Source organism: Pyrgilauda ruficollis, unplaced genomic scaffold (genome assembly GCF_017590135.1).
Source record: "Pyrgilauda ruficollis isolate IOZ18807 unplaced genomic scaffold, ASM1759013v1 scaffold10, whole genome shotgun sequence".
Classification (NCBI taxonomy): Eukaryota; Metazoa; Chordata; class Aves; order Passeriformes; family Passeridae; genus Pyrgilauda; species Pyrgilauda ruficollis.
Genome location: NW_024508101.1, coordinates 16,989,832 through 17,007,850, shown reverse-complemented (window position 1 = coordinate 17,007,850; position 18,019 = coordinate 16,989,832). Strand labels below are relative to the sequence as shown.

General features: G+C 59.3%; 4 protein-coding genes across 14 annotated transcripts in view; 1 reads left to right on the top strand and 3 right to left on the bottom strand.

Annotated features, from left to right (window-relative positions):
- Positions 1-11,031, top strand: part of RNF123 (ring finger protein 123) — a 47,752-nt gene extending 36,721 nt beyond the window's left edge. For all 5 annotated transcript variants that reach the window (XM_041461651.1, XM_041461627.1, XM_041461634.1 and 2 more), the window contains 4 exons: positions 9,703-9,845; positions 10,180-10,274; positions 10,374-10,459; positions 10,563-11,031. In XM_041461651.1, the coding sequence (XP_041317585.1) occupies positions 9,703-9,845; positions 10,180-10,274; positions 10,374-10,459; positions 10,563-10,662 (424 nt within the window). In that variant the 3' untranslated portion in view covers positions 10,663-11,031. The remainder of the gene's footprint in view (positions 1-9,702; positions 9,846-10,179; positions 10,275-10,373; positions 10,460-10,562) is intronic.
- Positions 5,397-9,369, bottom strand: AMIGO3 (adhesion molecule with Ig like domain 3). The gene is made up of 2 exons (XM_041461662.1): positions 7,918-9,369; positions 5,397-7,835 (listed from the first exon to the last, which is right to left on the bottom strand). Exon 2 carries the CDS (start codon positions 7,817-7,819, stop codon positions 6,281-6,283), a length of 1,539 nt encoding a protein of 512 aa, XP_041317596.1. The 5' UTR covers positions 7,820-7,835; positions 7,918-9,369; the 3' UTR covers positions 5,397-6,280.
- Positions 11,032-11,104: 73 nt separating the features above from the next.
- GMPPB (GDP-mannose pyrophosphorylase B) lies at positions 11,105-13,330 on the bottom strand. Its single transcript, XM_041461673.1, has 8 exons — positions 13,162-13,330; positions 13,016-13,096; positions 12,894-12,942; positions 12,192-12,493; positions 12,037-12,115; positions 11,815-11,942; positions 11,451-11,633; positions 11,105-11,294 (listed from the first exon to the last, which is right to left on the bottom strand). Exons 1-8 carry the CDS (start codon positions 13,288-13,290, stop codon positions 11,163-11,165), a joined length of 1,083 nt encoding a protein of 360 aa, XP_041317607.1. The 5' UTR covers positions 13,291-13,330; the 3' UTR covers positions 11,105-11,162.
- A 361-nt stretch (positions 13,331-13,691) lies between these two features.
- The window catches only part of IP6K1 (inositol hexakisphosphate kinase 1), a 37,150-nt gene continuing 32,822 nt past the window's right edge, over positions 13,692-18,019 (bottom strand). For all 7 annotated transcript variants that reach the window (XM_041461582.1, XM_041461553.1, XM_041461608.1 and 4 more), the window contains 2 exons: positions 17,054-17,229; positions 13,692-16,207 (listed from right to left, as the gene is read on the bottom strand). In XM_041461582.1, coding sequence (XP_041317516.1) covers positions 15,698-16,207; positions 17,054-17,229 — 686 coding nt within the window. In that variant the 3' untranslated portion in view covers positions 13,692-15,697. The remainder of the gene's footprint in view (positions 16,208-17,053; positions 17,230-18,019) is intronic.

Genomic DNA, 18,019 nt, shown 5'->3' with positions numbered 1-18,019 from the left:
TGAGGTTTGATACGTCAGTGATATCTATAAAAGGCAAGCAAAAGTTGCAGGGGAGCCACTGAGGTCATTCAAGATACAAGAACCAAGGCAGGCAGTGTGGAGACCCTCTACTGCTGCCTGAGCAGAGGGGATGGCAGAAATCAAAGGCAGAGTGTCATGGGGAAGGGAGCACTGAGCCCCCACACTCTTGGCAGCACTCTGAATTGAGGACTGGGTGTTGCACCCCACTTACAGGGCTGTTCTGCTCTGTGCAGCCACACTGGAAAATGGCAAACAGAGATGGGATGGAGAAAAGAAAAAAAATGGAGGCTTTTCTGCTGCCTTTGTATTCCTCGAGGGCTCAGCCCTGGTTTCATCCTCTCTCCCAGGCACCATCACCACACGGTGCTGCAACCTGAGAGGTGCAGCTGGGGTAACAATCACCCAAACCCCAGGGAGAGGGTGCACGTCCATGATGGCTGGCCCAGAGCACAGCAAAGGGGAGCATCTGTATCCAGGTGCCTGAGTAAGAGGAATGGAACAGGAGAATTCAAATCTTCCTCTTTTCACTCTCATGGGAGATGATTGCATGGCTGAAGTGATTTGAAGGGTCCTGCACGTAACCAGGCTCTCCAGAGCAGACCCATTTCATGAACTCATCTGTAGACAGCTTTCCTTTTTCCTTTCTCTCTCTCAGTGCAGCAAGTAGGATAATAGGACAGGCTTTTGTCCTTCCCCAGAAGCACTCTGCCTGGGCAGTGCTGAAAGCTGGTAGAAATCTCTTCCAGGTCCCATTTGGTAACTCACATATTGAGAGAAATCATTAACAAAGAGATTTTCCAACCCACATTTGCATGTAGGAATGTCCCTGTGGGAATTACCAGGGCCAGGGTGACCCTGACTGGTTCCCTGTGATGAGTCTGTGCCCCAGAGAATGAGGGCAGGGACAGGACCTTGGGAGGCTTCCTTGGCTTGGCTGTGTATTTTCTGGTTGCCTCTAACCCAGTAAGCTGACACTGTGCCAGGCACTTGGTTGGAAGGTGCTGCAAACATCTGGGACTTAGGGAATGGGCTCATCTGGTGCTGAAGGAACAAAGTCCCGTTTATGGGATGGGAACATTGCAGTGGGGAAGTTAAGTAAGTAAGAGCCGGGGCCCTGCCAACTCATCCAGTCGTGTTCTCAGGCTGCAATCAGATGCCTCAGCTGCTCCTTTCCCAGCACAGGATGCTCATCCAGGCATTGAGTCCTCTTGCTGTGGACTCCTGGCATCAAGCAGAGCCATTAAGCACAAGGAAAGGGAGCATTGCCTGGGCCGGGCTGTGGTGAGATAGCTGATCCATCATACACTGTGGTCCCTGGATGGAGCAGGCTGTGCTTTTGGGAGAGCAGAGGTTCATTTGCTTGCTGGGTCAGGCAGGGTGGGCTGGTGCTGCCCATGGTGAGTGCCTCCTCCCAGCCCTCGGGTCTGAGAGCTGCTGGGCAGCACTGGGGAGTGTCAGGGGCTGGCAGGGCCGAGGGAGGGATGTCCCTTTGCTCCCTCTGCAACCTTAGTGACTGAGCAGGGAGGAGAGGAAATCTGCCAGGCTGAGCCAGGAGCTGGGCTGAATCCACACCACAGACCCTGGCTGTATCATCCCTCCGTTTGTCTGCTTGCTAAATAATTGAGCAGATTTTCTATTAAGCCTCTTTCAGAGTGAGCTAATGGAGCAACGTTGGCCAGAGCTGGTGTCAGGATCCTTGGCGAGAGCAAGTGGCAGGGGAAGGGGTGAGGCCCAGAGGTGAGGCTGTGGTCCCCTGTGTGTGAGGGCATGCTGTAATTAGGACTGGCTTTGTGGGAAGTGAGTGGCCATCCCAGAGTGGAAATGAGCTGTGGCTGTGTCAGGGCAGGGCCACTGCTCTGCTCCTCATGCTTCCCCCATGCTCCCTCCATCCCCTCAGAGGCAGGGAGGTGATGCTTCCAGGATTAGGAGAGGGTTGGGACACATGCAAGGAGCCAGAGAACCAGTCTGTGCAGGACAAGTGCTGAAGAACCTTCAAGGTGCATCTCCCAGGGACTTCTGCATGAAGGATGGAGAAGACAGAAGGAAAAGCACTGTGCTCACCAGGATCATGGTGGTACTGGCTATCAGAGCACAGGACAGGGATCCTGGACCACAACCAACCACGCTGAGCCAGTGGGATGCTGAGCAGGAGCCAGTGAGACCTGCCAGAAGCAGCACTGGGCTGGTGTGGTGTCGGGATATTTCTGTCTGGGTCTCTGCACACCTCTCCTTTGCAAACTATGGGTGAGTGCAGAGAGATGGGCTGGGAGGAGACAACGGAGTTCCTGGGGCAGAAACAACACACTGGTGAGCAGAAAGATAAGGAGGCACAAGACTGGGTGGGAGAGGAAGGCTAAAAAGACTGCTCAGTTGCTAAATTGTTTGGGGATCACCTCCACTGGAAAGCTCAGAAGATCCCAGCCTGCAGATTCCTAAACACTCTGGCCATCCACCTGTGTGCTCAAGTGCTGCTGGGACCCTTGGGGCTTGCCTGGACCTGTGGACATGGCAGTTTTCTGCTTAGTTCCCATAAGACTTTGCAATTACTCATCCCTTAAACACTAATGCTTCCTCGACAGTGTTGGTGAGCAAGTTGTGGTGGAAGGAGGGGCAGGAGTAGACATTTCATGGACCATACAGTCTAAAGGAGTCCTTGGTACCTTACCCTAAAAGGTAAACTAAAAAAACTCAGAAAAAAACCTCAGAAAATGGGTGGTACTGCAGTTTTGCAGTGTGTAACATCGGGGTGAGCGTGAGCCAGAGCATGGAAGAATTACTAGCTCTGGCCTAGGTGTCATGGTTAAAAAAGGAGTGTGGTCAGTGCTTTTACAAGCTGCCAACTCCAAGTGTGCATCGTGAGTGATGGCACTGCTAGGGCTGGGCTCTCCCAGCCCCTTGGGGCTGTCAGGCACATGCCGGGAGGCAGGAGCAGGCCTTGTGTTGGCCAGCACCAGGCTTTGCTGATTTGAGCTCTCTGGAAAGTTGTGAGCATCATAAGGAAAGGATCCAGGCCCTGCCGTGTCCATCCTTGGTGACAGGAGGACAGGATGGGACTGGCATTCAGTGCAGCCCTTGTCCTGGCTGAGGTGTGAGGTGCCAGAGGAGACAGGAGTCAGGGTTGGACACTGGTCCCCAAAGCTACTCCTTATCCCACAGCTAGTCCTTATCCCAAAGCTACTCCTTGTCCCCACAGACACTGGCACAGGTCCCTGTGTGCCAGGGCCAGTCAGCTTTGTGCTGACCCATTACTTTGCCCTGCAGAGTCAAGGAGCAGGAGGGAGGTTTGGCAGGGAGTCAGGGGTGTAATGGTGGAGATGGCTGCCAAGAGAGGACAGTGTATTCCTTGGGGAACATCCATTAGGTTTCCCAGCTCCTGCCTGTCAGAGAGGCTTTGCTCCTGGCTGTTTTTCCTTGCTGAGATGTTCTGCCTTTCAGGTTGCTTAATGAACTGCTTCGACAGTTCAAACCACCTCCCAGTGCTCATTGGATCAGCAGTGTGGTGGTGTGGGATCCTTTCTGAGCATCAGGAACGTGTGAAAAGCAGCAGCAGGACTTTCCTGGGTAGAGGCAGAGGGATCCCTTGAGGGCAGCACGGATACACATCTCAGAGCAAGGCCCTGGAGAGCAAGCCTCAGCTTTCCTGCAGGGATAGGAGAATTGCAGCCAGCCTAGGAGAGCTCTCCTGGGCTTTCTCGGGCTGATGTGTCCCTGGAAAGGCCCCTGGGAGCTTTTCTTACACTCCCTGAGCTTTCCCCAATCTTCAGTCATTATCCTCAGCTGAGGATGCAGGTTTGCAGGAACACTGATGCCTGGGAAGCTGGTGTTGGCAGTGGGGAAGGAAAAGATTCTTGGGGAGACAGACAAGAATGGTGATAACGGGTGGGTAACACCCACTCTGGTGCTGGGGCCCAGAGCAGCACTTCATCTTTCCTTCTGGAGGAAGATGTGCTTAGATGTGGCACATGCTCTGGCATGGGCTTGGCACTGTCTCATCAGGTGCAGCCACACTCGGGTCAGTGCCCTTGTCTGGCTGGGCCCTGGGTGCAGTCAGCTGGGTCTCTTCTCTTCCCCAGACATTCCCAGGTGAAATTCAAACCTTCCTTCCCGTGGGATCCCTGCCTGGGTGCAAAGCCAGAGGTGATGGCAGCAGCTCAGCTCCACCCTCAAGGTGCCGCTCACCGCTGTCTGACACCGAGGCACCTCGTTAGCCCCTGGCAGCCCCCGGTGTGGCTGGCACGGCGTCCGGGGCCCGTCAGGACACTGTGCTAACGCGAGGTGACAGGGCCAGCGGTGGCGGGCGTGGGGCAGCGAGGGCACAGCCAGCGGGGGCTGTCGCTGTGCATCCGTCACCTCTGCCTGCTGCGGGGCACGGGCCCCACGGAGCCACACAAAGTCACTGTCAGCAGCGGCGCTGGGAGGCCAGGCTGCCTCCTCGGGAGAGCTGCTCTCCCAAGCACTCACCCCTCCTTGGATGGGGGAGCAGGTATTGACAATTTATTTGGGCACAAAGTTGAGTTTTTGCTGGGAAAAAAGGCTGCTTGTTTCCTAGCCAGAGAAGTTGAAAGGATGTGTTGTTAGTGTGGTCCCGATGCCACAGGGTTCTTCCTCTCCTGCCAGTCACAGGGATGCTAGCAGCTCTTGGGACCAGGGTGTTCAGCTGTGGGAGGGGACTGCAGGTCTCTGAAGGGTCCTGGTTCCCATGACGTCTGAGCTGTGCTCCTGCCCACAGCTGGTAGCCCCAGCCTCCCCCGTGCTGCATGTGATGGCCACATGCTCCTGCTCCAGCTGTGGATGGGATACTGGGGACTGGCAGATGGGTAGGATACCCTTATCTCTCTGTGGGATCAGACAGGCATTTTAGGGAGGGGGACAGAACCACTCCCTGTTTCAGGAAGAGGGAAGGGTGGGTGCCAGGGAAGGCAGCGCAGGTGAAATGAGTGGGGGGCTCCATCTGCAGGGAACAGGGCTTTGCCAAAGGCAGTGCCAGTCCCATCCCTAGTGGTATCTTTTCCCTGCATCTAAACCCTGCTTATTCCTTTCGGGCTCTGGATGTGCCCTTGTGTCAGTCGGTGCTGCTCCTTCCTCAGCTCCCAGGCATCATTTAGAGAACCTGCCCTCCCAAGGACAAACAGCTGGATGCTTCTCTCTCACCAGCAGCACATTTAACCCCCTTGCCGAGGCCACTTGAAGGCCATTTGGTGGGAACAGAGGCTGCCAGTCCAGTGCAGATTGCCTGGCTCCATGTGCCTGGCCTGCAGGAATTCAGGGCTCCCTCAGACCTCAGCCTCCCACCGCTGTGCCCGTGAGCTGCACACTGCTGCAAGGGCAAGGACACACTCAGCCCAGCGTGAGCTTAAAAAAATAGGCATTTTTATTCCAATGGAACTAGAGAATTACGACCCAGGAGAGGGGAGGATTACTCACATTTATCGATAGGCTGATTAGGTTACTGCCTAAATAGCTGTGCTTGAGCAGCGCGTGTCCGCCTCAAGGAGAAGCAGCGAAGGAGCGTATGGTGCATCGGAGACCTCAGTGTCCTTGGTGGCACGGCGAGCTCTGAGCAATGCGGGCTGGGGCGCTGTGTCTTGTCACCTCCTCCTGCCTTGACGAGTTACAGCTTGTCAGGAAGCAAAAGCTTGTAAGGTTTGCTTGGCTGCGTGGCTGGTCAGGCGCTGAGCTCCATTCCTTCTGCATGGTCACGTTTGGGGAGGGGTGTGGGGGTGTGTACCCCCAGTTTGTGACAGGGTCACAGTCCCCTGCTCCCAGCCATGACATGCTGATGGCGACCGGCATGTGCTAGGAGAGGGCAGTGTCATCGCCATTCCTCAGGACCTTGGCATGAGCCAGGACAGTGTCCCACTTGTCACAGTTAATCTTTGGCCTGTGGGGGTCTGTGGCAGTGGTGTCAGGTTGGGCATCTCATGCCTGGGGACATGCCAGACCCCCAGGCCTGGTGTCACATTAGGGAGGGTGGGTGCCCAAATGAAGGGGTGTTTCTCCAGCATGCTGGGTTCATCAGCATTACCCGTGTGCTAAAAGGCCATTGCCAGCAGATTATGCAAGGTGCTCTTGCTGGGCACCAATGTGCCCGTGGCCCAAAACCCACCAGGAGCCCGTGGCTGAAGTGGTTGTGGGTGATGTCAATCACTCCCGTGGGTCGTGGTCAAGCCAATATCGGGATGCCCAATAATCCTCATCTAGCAGCGATGGAGGAGACCAGCTCTTGGGAGGCCTGGGCTCTGCTCCCAGCTTTGTCCCACTAAGACACAATGGGAGTATCAGAAAAGACAGAGCTGATGGACTCTGAGTCCGACTTGAGCTGCAGGACCTTGGGGTGCTTGGGGTCGGGGAAGTCCTCGCCAAGGGCCAGGCGGATCTTGCCATTCTGTGTCTCCCTGATGGGCTCGAGGAAGACGACGTGTTTGTTGGCGCTGGCCTTGCGGTTTGGCCCATCGGTGGCAGGGGGAGTGGTGCTGAGGATGGAGGACTGGGCGCTGCACTCCTGCGGGGGGCTCAGCGGGGCCGGCTTCTTGCAGCAGCCCAGGCAGCGGCACGGCGTGAGGTACAAGTAGATGATCACCAGCACCAGGCTCACAATGCAGCCCAGCAGGGTCGTGAGGCCGGTGCTGAAGGTCTCCCCAGCTGCCTTGGGGTAGAGGACGGTCACGTTGAACTCGCACATCCTGCTGAAGTTGTAGGGGCTGTTCATGGCCAAGCCTACATAGACCCCCGAGAGCCAGGGCTTGGCTGCGGCGATCCTCAGGCTGCCATTGCGATAGACCTCCAGGGAGCGATTGCTGTTCCCTGGGTGTTTGATGGGCTCGTGGTGAGGGGTGATCCACATGTAGGCGGTGGCAGCGTGCGGCAGGCTGGTGTTACTGGTGTTACAGGTGAGCAGGACGGGCTGGCCCACCACCACCTCCAAGCGCGAGAGGTGCGCGTCTTCCGTGCTCGCCGAGCAGTTCTCAAACATGTCTCTGTGTTTGAGGAACTTGATCAGGGACCGGGGCGCATTGTCAGACACCTTGCAGGTGTGCTCCTCAGAGAAATCTTTCACGGAGCTGAAACCTCGCTGATTCCAGCGCTGAAGCATCAGGTAGAGCGGGCAGCTGCACCTGATGGGGTTGTTGTGCAGGTACAAGCCATTGCCGATGTTTTCGGGCAGAGCTGCCAGCACCTCCACGGGGATGCTGCTCAGGCTGTTGGAGGAGAGGTCCAGCGTGCGGAGCTTGTGGATTCCCAGCCCCTGCACAGCATGGAAGGGGAAGGTGGTCAGGTTATTCCAGCTCAGGTAGACTTTCCGCAGATCACTCAGCTTGGCAAAGGCGTTTTCATCCACCCGCTTGATGTGGTTGTCGTAGAGCAGCAGCTCCTCCAGGCTCACCAGCGCCTCGAAGTAGTGCCTCTCCACAGCTTGCAGGTGGTTGGAGGACATGTCCAGGTGCCGCAGGAAGGAGGCATTGTGGAAAGCCCGCGGAGAAAGGTCCCGAATCTGGTTGTGACTGATGTGAAGAGCCTCGAGGTGCGGGAGGGCGGCCAGCCAGTGGTCGTGGAGCTGGGTGAGGGCATTGTGGCTGAGGTCCAGCGTGGTGGTGGTGGGGGGCAGTGCCCGGGGCACCCGCTGCAGCATCTGCCGGCTGCAGCTCAGCAGGTCGGAGGTGCAGATGCAGGCGTCGGGGCAGCGCTGGGGCTGCGGGGAGGCTCGGGGGGCGTACAGCAGGAGCCACAGCAGGAGCAGCAGCAGAAGCAGCTTTGCCACCCGCGGCCAGACCGAGTCCGCGGTCGCCGGCGAGGACATTGTGGCGGGCAGGAGCCTCTGTACAGCCCGGCGGCTTTGCCACCCGCGGCCAGACCGAATCCGCGGTCGCCGACGAGGACATTGTGGCGGGCAGGAGCCTCTGTACAGCCCGGCGGCACAGCCTGTGCAGCCAGGCTCGGTGAGACGCGAGAAAAAATCTGCCGCCGTCTCTCGTCTCTCCCCCAGTGCTGGCTTGGATCTACCAAGCATCCACAGACGCCCCTTTGTACCCCGCGAAAGAGGATCCCGATTCCAGCCGTGGGGCTTGAAAAGACCTCAAGGGCGGCATCGCCCTGCCCGGCTCTGCCGCGGCTCACCCGAGGCTGCCTCGTACCTGCGCTGCCGGGGGCCGGGGGCTGCCGGGGGCCGGGTGGGCGCCGGCGATCAGCATCAGGGGGCTGAGGCGCTCGGGCGCTCCGGGGCTGTGTGTCGGTCTGGGCTGGCGCCTCGCTGCCTCCTGGAGCTGCTCATCCCTGGAGTGCGAAGTTTCTCAGGGCTCAGCGCCGCCGGGGCACATCCGCACGCTGCGACCTCCGCGGAGCCTCGTCCGGCTCCCTGCCGGGCAGCATCTCCGGGAGCGCGGTCCCGCTCCTGCCCCTTTTTACAGGCGGGCGGTGCGCGGCGAGGGGGCCGGGCGGGATCCCATTGGCCCCGGCGCGGGGAGTGGTGGCCGCGGCGGTGGCCCTGGCCCGGTCCCTGTCCCCGTCCCTGGCCGTGGCCCTCCCTGCGGGTGGGCAGAGCGATGCGCAGCCAGCACCGACCCTGCGTGGTCGCTCGTCCCCAGGGGAGCTGAGGATCACTTCGGCCGTACCGGTGTGCAGCCGCCGGGGAGCCGCGACCGGCTGTAATCCGTAAAGCGGCTGCTCCGCCACTGCCCAGCCTCTGGCGGAATGCTGGAATAAACCTGCCACCTCTGGGAGCCCCTCGTGTCACATCCTGCACCCAGGCTGGCAGTGGGGATGGCGGTCACCTCCCGGTGCCGCTTCTCTCCCAGCCGCGGTCCTTCCTGCTGCCCTAATCCTCATCATCCCACGAGCTGGGGACTCCCCAGCACCCCCGGCCCTGGGCTGAGCCGGGGGGCTGAGCCCGGTGGGGTCCCCACGGCAGAGGGGGTGCCGCGGGCTGCTGACGGAGAAGGAGTGGCCATAGGGTGAAGGACACGCCGGAATGTCATTATCCAGAGCTCAGGCGGTTTAGTGGGAAGAGGAGAGCTAGGGAATTGTTTTCCATTAGGGCAGCAAAAAGCTAATTTGGCGGCTGCGGCTGCTGCGAGTCAAGGGGCTGTTAACCCCCTGCGCCCTGGCTCAGCCTGTGCTGACTGGCTGCTCCCTTGCCCCTCCTGCCGCTGGGACAGCTCTGCTTGCCCCTGGGCCGGCCACCGAGCCAGCTCTGCTCCTTGCCAGGGACTGTTACCAGGCACTGGTGCCCGAGGGAAGCACTCATTAAGGCGACCTTCATCCGTCCTGGCTGTGCCCACTGAAGCCAGGGAGGGCCACGACTCCTCCCGCCTGCCTTTTGGGGAGACCCACTTGCCCTGAGCACACCCTGAGCTGTCCTGTTGGTGCAGGAGGGCCCCAGCTCCTGGTGTGAGGCTCTGCAGAGCATCTCCCCTGAGGTGCTGTGACCAAGGGCAGCACTGGATGCTTCAGCCGCCCTGCAGCAACCCCAGGCTCAGGCACTGGCCCGAGGGCTGCAGCCTCAGCAAGTGCTGAAGCAGCGCATCGATCCCCGGAGCCTCTGAGTCAGGGTGGCCAAGGAGGAGGAGGATGGCTGCTGCTCTTTGGCTGCATTTGAGCATGTTCCCCTGGACCGGGGGGACACCAGCTGGGGATGTTGGTGTGGGAGCACAGGGTGGGTTGTCTGAGGTCTGTGTTCCTTGGCAGGACCGAGCGCGCGACCGCGGTGTTGCTGGCAGATCCCTGCTTCCAGCTGCGCTCCATCCAGTACCTGCTGGGCCACGCCGAGCCCTCGGCCCTGGCAGCAGCCGCCCCGGCCACGGACAAGCGCCACTTCTCCCTGCACACCTGTAAGTGTTGGCACTGCACTGGGAGCTGGGCTCTGCTCACCACCCACCCACAGCTGGGGAGGGAGGGACGGGGCTGCTGGTGTCTGTGTCCCCTGCAACATCCCAGCCCTTTCAGTCTTGGGGACAGGTGTCTATGCCCTCTTCCACCACCTCAAAAGCAGCACTTTGGATGGGGATGTATCCAGTGCCAGCCAGTAGTTCTGCCCTTCTTAGTGCCCAGTGCTCCCTGTCCTGGGTGGTTCCCAATGCAGCTGTAGCCATTGTGCATCATTCAGCAGCCTCAGGAGAGCCTGAGGGTCCCATTCACCCCACACACACCCAGTTTGCTCCCCAGACACAGAGTACATCAGTACTGAGGAGCTGGCAAAGGTGGAAAAGATGCTGAACCATCTGAGTGAGGAGTCTAAGCAGGCAGCTGCAACCACACTGGTGAGTGCTCCCCCTGCCCCGGCCCTATCCCAGTCCTTGACAGCAGGCCTGGGACACAGGACTTTGGATGGCACTGCTAACTCCTGGTAACCCCCACAGCCCACCAGCGAGGAAGACCTGTGTCCCATCTGCTACGCACACCCCATCTCGGCCATCTTCAGGCCCTGCTCCCACAAGTCATGCAAGTGAGTAGCTCCCATATCTGACCCCACCTGGATGACTGCCAGCCCCTGGCCCTGCCCTGTGCTGTGTGGGTAGGGGCTGATGCTCTTTCCTCCTCTGTCCCAGAGCCTGCATCAACCAGCACCTGATGAACAACAAGGACTGCTTCTTCTGTAAGGCCACCATCACAGGGGTGGACGACTTCACCAAGCCAGCCAGCTCGTAGAGCCCAGCCCCACACCACAGGCTCCCCCAGCGGAGCGGGGCAGCCCCCCCGCCTCACACTGGCTTCTTCCCAAATGCTTGCCCTGCTCAGGGCTGTGGGACCCTCACCCAGAGGGTCAGGACCCAGCATGGCAGCAGCGTGAGGCGGGAGGGCTGCAGGGTGGGAAAGGCAGATGCCCAACTGCAGCCTCTCTGCCCCATGGGCCGTTCTCAGGGAGGGGAGCCCGAGGCCTCGGCTCTGCTGCAGTGCTGGGAACACACGGCAGCCCCGGGGCCAGGGCTGGGGGGCTGAGCTGGGCACTTGGGCTGTTAACTTGCCCCTGGCTGGGGGCTGACTCCATGAAAAGCAGCATTAAATTATTCTTCCTTATGTGGTGCCCTGAAAGATGGGAAAGGGAAGGCCCCGGTGTTGGGGCTGCACTCAGGTGATGCTTAGCAGTAAATGGAAATATAAATATTTAATCCAAGGAGAGCTGGAAGCACAGGGCCTGCTGGGGGCTGCTACATGATGATGCGTGGCTCTGGCACAGACTCGGCGATGGATTTGTGTGGCAGCACATTGGCCCCGTTGAGGTAGAGCTCGTCGTTGACGATGACATCCTCGCCCAGCACAGTCACGTTCTCCATGCGCACCTGCCCCAGAGAGGCCCTGTCACACCCCTGGGCTCGGGGCCCAGTACCAGGCTCCTGCTCCTGCCTGCAGGGACCACATCCCTGCAGCCACAGCCTGAGGAGGTGGGAGGGCAAGAGCTGAGTCCCCATCCCTTACAGGGACACCCGTGTCCTCACCCACTGCCCCACGGAGCAGCTCCAGCCCACGATGCAGGACTCCAGCCAGGAATGGGAGCGGATGCGGGCCCCTTCCAGCACAGTGCAGCGTTTGATGCGCACCCCGTCCTCCACCACCACGCCGGCCCCGATCGTCACGTTGGGGCCGATGACACAGTTTGCCCCAATCTTGGCACTGGGGTCCTGGAAGGAAGAGGGCCCATGCCAGGCTTGGGAGGGCAAACAGCTCTTGGCATAGCCCATGCCACTTGGCCAGCCAGGGAAGAGGAGGGCACAGCTTGAGGATGGCAGCGAGGACAATGGTGGGACAATGCAGAGAGCTCGTGACATGCCCAGGGCTGGTGTGCTGGGGGCTGGCACTTACCACCAGCACATTCCCTACGACACCGGGCCCCGAGTGCAGCTTCTCAGGGTGCTGAGCCCGCAGCGCTTGCAGGTACATGCACATGCCCGTAAGGAAATCCTTTGGCTGCCCAATGTCCATCCAGAAGCCTATGGGGACAAAGCCACAGTGACAGCCCCCAGTGTGAGGGTGGCAGTGCAGGCAAGACCCCTGATGCTGCCTGCACTGTGCACAGGGCCTTACCCTGTAGCTCCATGGCGTAGAGCTGCCCATCCTGTGCCATGGCTGGGAAGATCTCCTTCTCGATGGAGGTGGGGCGCAGCTGCGAGGACGGAGCACAGGGCTGAGCAGGGGGCACAGCCCCTCAGCCTGGCCCAGCCTGGCACCCCGGCTCGTACCTGGATGCGTTGCAAGATGCCAGGGTTAAATATGTAGAGCCCAGCATTGATCTTGTTGGACACAAAGACGCGCGGCTTCTCCACGAAGCGGCAGATGCGGCCGGTGTCGGCCTCGCACACCACCACACCGTACTTGGCCGGCTCCTCCACGCGGGTCACCACCAGGGAGCCCTCGCCGCCGTGCTGCCGGTGGAAACGGGCCAGCGCCGCGAAGGGGAACTCGCAGATCACGTCGCTGTTGAGGACAAAGAAGGGCTCCCCGTCCTCGGCCAGCAGGTCCCGCGCCAGCGCCAGCGGCCCCGCTGCGCGGCCGTGAGTGACGCCGCAGGGACGTGGTGAGCCCGGGTCCTGCTGGGCCCACCTCTGCCCGTCCCAGCATCCCTCCCAGGTCCCCAGTCCCTCTGGATCCTCACCCGGCCCGCTGTCCCTGGTCCTGCCCATGTCCATCCTGGCATACCCCTCCTGATTGCCCTGCGCCTGTGGGCCCTACCCATCCACAGTCATGCTGCAGCCCATGGTGTCCCACTCCCGGTGTCCCCCCGCCCTACCCATCCATACCCACCCTAATGCCCACGGTGCCCCCTCCCAGCGTCTCTAGCCGTATCCATCCCGGTGTCCCCTCCTAGCACCCACCCTGCTGTCCCCGGAGTTCCATCCCGTCTGTGCCCGCCCTCCAGCCCCAAGATCCTGCCCGAATCCTACCTGTGCCCAGCGGCTCCTTCTCGTGGGACATGGAGATGCGGATGCCGAGCTGCGGGCACAGGGTGAGCGGCGGGACAGACCGGGTAACGGGGGGAGGCGGGAGGAGACGGAAGGGCCCTTACCCGTTGTTCCTGCTCCCGCATAGCGGCCTCCAGCGCGTCCGACATGTAGCTCACGGCCAGCACCACATGGCTGACGCCCGCCTGCGGGAGCGCGGGTCAGCCGGCGGCGGGGCCGTCCCCGCGCCCCCCGCGCCCCGCGCCCCCACCTGCCGGAGAGCTTCGAGCTGGTGGAGCAGCACCGCCTTGTTGCAGAACTCCACCAGCGGCTTCGGCCGGCTCAGGGTCAGCGGCCGCAGCCGCGTCCCGAAGCCGCCGACCAGGATCAGCGCCCGCATCCCCCGCGTCCCGCGTCTCACGCCAGCGCCCGCACCGACACGTCAGTCCTCCGTCCGCCGGGCCCTGCCTCCCTCCGCCGGGCCCTGCCTCCGTCCGCCGGGCCCTGCCTCCCTGTGCCGGGCCCTACCGACCGCCCCCTTAACACTGCCCGCCCCCGTAACACCGCCCGCCCCACACACTCGCCCGCCCAGCCGGGGCTTTAGGCCCGTCCGGCTCCCATGGCCGTATGGCCGGGTCGTTGCTGCAGCCAGCGCACCCCGCCCGGGGCGCCGTCGGGACGCAGCAGCGCCGATGAGAGGAGAGCAGCGGCCACGGCCGCACCGGGCGGGACGTTCACCCAAACCCCCTAACCCCGGCCCCAAGGTTCAGACGGCGGGAGAGGCAGGCACGGCACGCCGCGGACAAAAACAGATCCTTTAATGGTTTTTGGTTCTCAGTGAAGCACAAACAGGGTGGTTATTCATGTAAAAACAACCGGGGCCGAGGCTATGTACAAGCTGTGGAGTCCCACCGCGGTGGTCCGAAGGGAGGGAGGCGGCTCCCACTGAGCACGGGCAGCGTGGCCCGTCCGTCACGGCCCAGTGAGGCAGGGAAAGGCAGGAATGAGCGCGGGGGACAGCAAGGGGCTCTCCCGTGGTGCGGCCTGACTCACCCCAGCACAGCCCGCGGGGACAAGGACATGCAGAGGTGGGCGGCGATGGGCCACGCTAGGGCAGGGCCAGGGAATAATGCGGCTGTTGTGGGACCTACACCCCTGCACTCACCCAGCCTCGCTGCCTCCTGCAAACCCGCTCCCTGAAAATCCTGCGAGTCCCGGCAAGGTAGGGACCCGCAGGAGCAATGAAGTAACCTAGTGCAGGGCAGCGTGCCACGGATAAAGGTCCTTCTCCAGAGGACGGAGTGGGAGCAGTGGCTTGGGCAGGCTTTGAGGAGCTGGGAGATCGGCAGAGAAATTTGGCAGCTCTCCTGTCCCCTTCCACACCAGTGCCACAGACCTGTGCCTGAGATGTGGCAGCCGTGCTTTCCGAGCGGCCTCTGCGCACATGGAGTCGGCACACATGCGACATGCGAGCATTCCCCAAACGAGCATCCCTGAAGTAATTAAAAAAAACCCAACCCTGGCCTTGTGGGTACACAGGGTAATGGTAATGCCATGGAACAAGTCAGTGAGAGCAGGAGGGAGCAGCCAGGGCCCCAGCACAGAAACAGGAGCTGAGGTGGAGCAGGGTTCGGTCTGGTACCACCAGGCCACAGTATCAAATATTAATTCCTCATCAAAGGAGGCTGGGAACATTTATTTTGGGAGACACTGACTGCATGAAGCAAAGCTGAACAGTCAGGCAGTGGTACTGAACAGTCAAGACAGTGGCTCTCACTGCTCAGCTAGGTCACCCCTCACCTGGCCTCTAGAGACCCTCAGGGAGAAGATGGGAATCAGCCCTAAGCCTCAGCCTCCCCTTCCACCACCTCCAGACCTGTTGGAATAGCAGGGCCTGGGGGCAGAGGGTCCCCGGGGGAAGAGGGCAACTTTGTGCTGGAGGGACAGACTCTGTACTTTACAGGAGGGGAAGGGTTGAAATGGTCCGAAATGCCCCACTGCACAGCTGGGGTCATGTTAACTGCTACAGATACTATTGCTAGCCCACGAGCTGAGCACTTTCAAGTCAGTGGTCCTGGGCAGAGTCACTCCTGCAGAGCCCTGTGCCTGCCCATGCCATGCCATGCCATCAGGGAGCGAGCAGACCCTAGGCTGAAGCACAGCTCCACGTGTGTGGCATTCCCTCTGGGCCACAGCTCTGCCAGGGATTGCATTTGGTCATTTCATTTCCGTGTTTGGGGTAGCTACTCACAGTGCCCAAACAACAGAAAAAGGCAGCATCAAAAGCAAAGCCCCACTGGCAAAACCCAGGGCAGAGCCAGCAACACCGAACACAGGGACCGGCACCGGACTTCTCACCGGTGGCTCACAGATGCTGCCAACCGTCAGGCAAGCGCCCTTTCCAAACAACTCAGGAGAAATTCAAAGGGGAAGCTCCTGAGGCAGAAGGCTCCTCATACCAGAGCTCCAGCCTCGTCAAGAGCCCTGGGCTCTCCTGCTTTCTCTTCCCTATGTCCAGGTCCTCCCTCCCGAACGAACATATGATGAGCGAAGAACCGGGACACCTGACACCCAGCAGGCATCTACAGAGCCTCCTCCAGAAGGCAGAGCAAGTGCGGTCAGAACCATCTGGTCAGCACGAGAGTTCTTCCATCCTGCCTCACCTCAGCTCTTCTATCCAAGTACATTTAAAAACAACAGAGCGATACAGTTGTTTAAAACCAAATTTGTCTGTGTTTTTCCTGTGGTAGTGGGTGATCTTGTCTGCTCCTGCCACCAGGACAAGAATAAGAGGCCACAGCCCAGAGCTACTGGTTTTCCTCACGCATCTGTTCCATGATGTTGATGAGGCTTTCCAGCCCGAACACGTAGCCCATGTCGGGTCCGTCGTGCACAGTGGGGTCGTCGCGGAAGCCCTTGAACGTGCTGTGCGCAAAGTCAATCATGCGCACGTCCACCTTGGGCTGGGCCGAGGAGCCGGGCTCCGAGCCGCCGCCGTCCTGGAGGCCCTCGGGGACGGAGCCCTCCACCCGCTTCAGGCGCGCCTCCGGCCGGCGCTCCAGCAAGGTCCCCGCACGGCTGTCCTTCCCGTCGTAGATGATGAGGAGGGAGCTGGAGTAGAAGCGGTAGGAGGCCTGTCTCTCCAGAACCGCCTTCAGGCTGCGCAGTTTGGCGAGGACGGGCTCAAAGAGGTCCTTGCGCAGCTCGATGCCGTTGTGGAGGTACTGGTAGAGGGCGTTGCGGAAGCCTTCGATGGAAAGGCCGCGCCCATAGTATTTATTCCTGCATAAGTAATGCCCTGTGTCCAGCTGATAGACCTGGAACACCAAAGGAAATGCACATAAGTAGGAGCAACAGGCTAAGGCCACGCAGAGAGCCCGGAGCTGTCCTGCACTGACAGGGCAGAAGGGAACTCATCCCATCTCCGTTATGATTGAGTGGGAGCAAGACACAGCTCTGCCCGTTCCCTGCATCCCAGAGCAGCTCACGGGTGCTGCCCAGGGGCATACTCAGGATGCCTGAGCACTAGTTCTCTTCCAGGACACCCAAAAGGAGCTCACAAGTCCTAGTGCCCCAAAAAGGCATGACACGACTGACCCCAGGAGTTAAAAAGCCAAGTCTTACAGCAACTCAGACAATTTTCTGGCAGCAAGAGCTGCTGACACTTATTGCCATTACATGGCAAGTGATTAATGACGAGCCCTCATTGCTTCAGAGTCTGTGGGCAGAGATTTGGGTTTACAAGATCTGGTTCCTTCAGCAGGTGGGGAAAGAAGCGATTATTGCACAACAGCAAACCCTTGTGCACAGGCCCAGGCACAGCAGAGCAACTTTTTAACAATCAGTGCAGTACAGAAGTAAATGTCAGACACTTCCACCCCCAGGCATTGTGATTCTGGCTGAACACTAAGCCACAAAACTAATTTTATTAGAAAATCCCCTAACTGTCTGTGAACAAAGGAGCTCTGGACAAAGGAGGCCATCTCAGGGAAAGCAGGTTCATTTGTTTTAGGCTTAGAAATGAAGACAAAAATAGCAAGAATGCTGCTGTACCTACCTGCAGTGGGAGGTTCAAATTCAGTGCTCAGCAGAAACACTAACTGGGAGGCTTAATGCAGCAGTGAAAAGGAAGGTACAGCACCTGCAGCCTGGGGGATCCCTACCTGCATCCCACACACACGCACACCCAAGGTGGCAGAAGTGCTCTGTTCACACTTCTTCATCTGCCGAGCAGCCTTCTCCTCAGAGGCATCATCTCCGTGCTGTCTGGTCCCCATCTTCAGATCAAGCACGCAGGGAAGCTTGAAGTGATGCACCACGTTCTCCAGCAACAGGAACTCTGGGATATGTGTCAAGGAGAGCTCACCCACCACAGACAGGGACCTGGGCCAGCAGGAGATAGGGCTGGACAACAAACAAATAGGAACCAAAGAACAGACAGGACAAACAGCTTGGTGAGTTGAAGAAAAGGACAAAACCCAAACAGTGGACCCAGACTTTGACAGCTGGTAAGAAGGAAACAGCCTAGAAAGTGGAACAGCCAAAGCAGGAAGGTCACATGCAGTGGTACTGGAAATTCAGAGGAGAACCTGAAAAGCAAAACACTGGTGTCAGGAAGGACACAGTATGCCAGTAGGAATTGCTGATCCATTAAGAGAGAGCTTCAAGTCTAATCAAATTAGCTATTTGACCATATGGATAAACAATACAAAGCCCATGGACTGAAAACTCAAGGGACAAGTAATGGCAGGGTTGGCCTGTCCAGAACAGCAGCACTGCCAACACACAGAGGGGAGCTGGGGAGGTGACAAAGACAGGAAATAGAACAGTAACAGGAGCCCTCTGTCACCAGCACACAATGGGCACACAATGCCCCTGCACTGGGGCACAGCACTGAGAACACACCCCAGGCACTCTGTACAGCAACTGGTTCCCAAAGGGGAAAAAAACACCCCAAAAGTTTGCCCTAAGGAGTCCCACAGGGCACAGATCAACATGTAAAATCTGAAATGGCAACCAGAGCACAGCTGGATTAAATGTGCAAGAGAGGAACTGTGTTTGGTTTAGAAAGAGGAACTTCATAAAAATAAGGAAGTGTGCTTAAAAAGGAGAGGGCAGCCAAAGAGAAT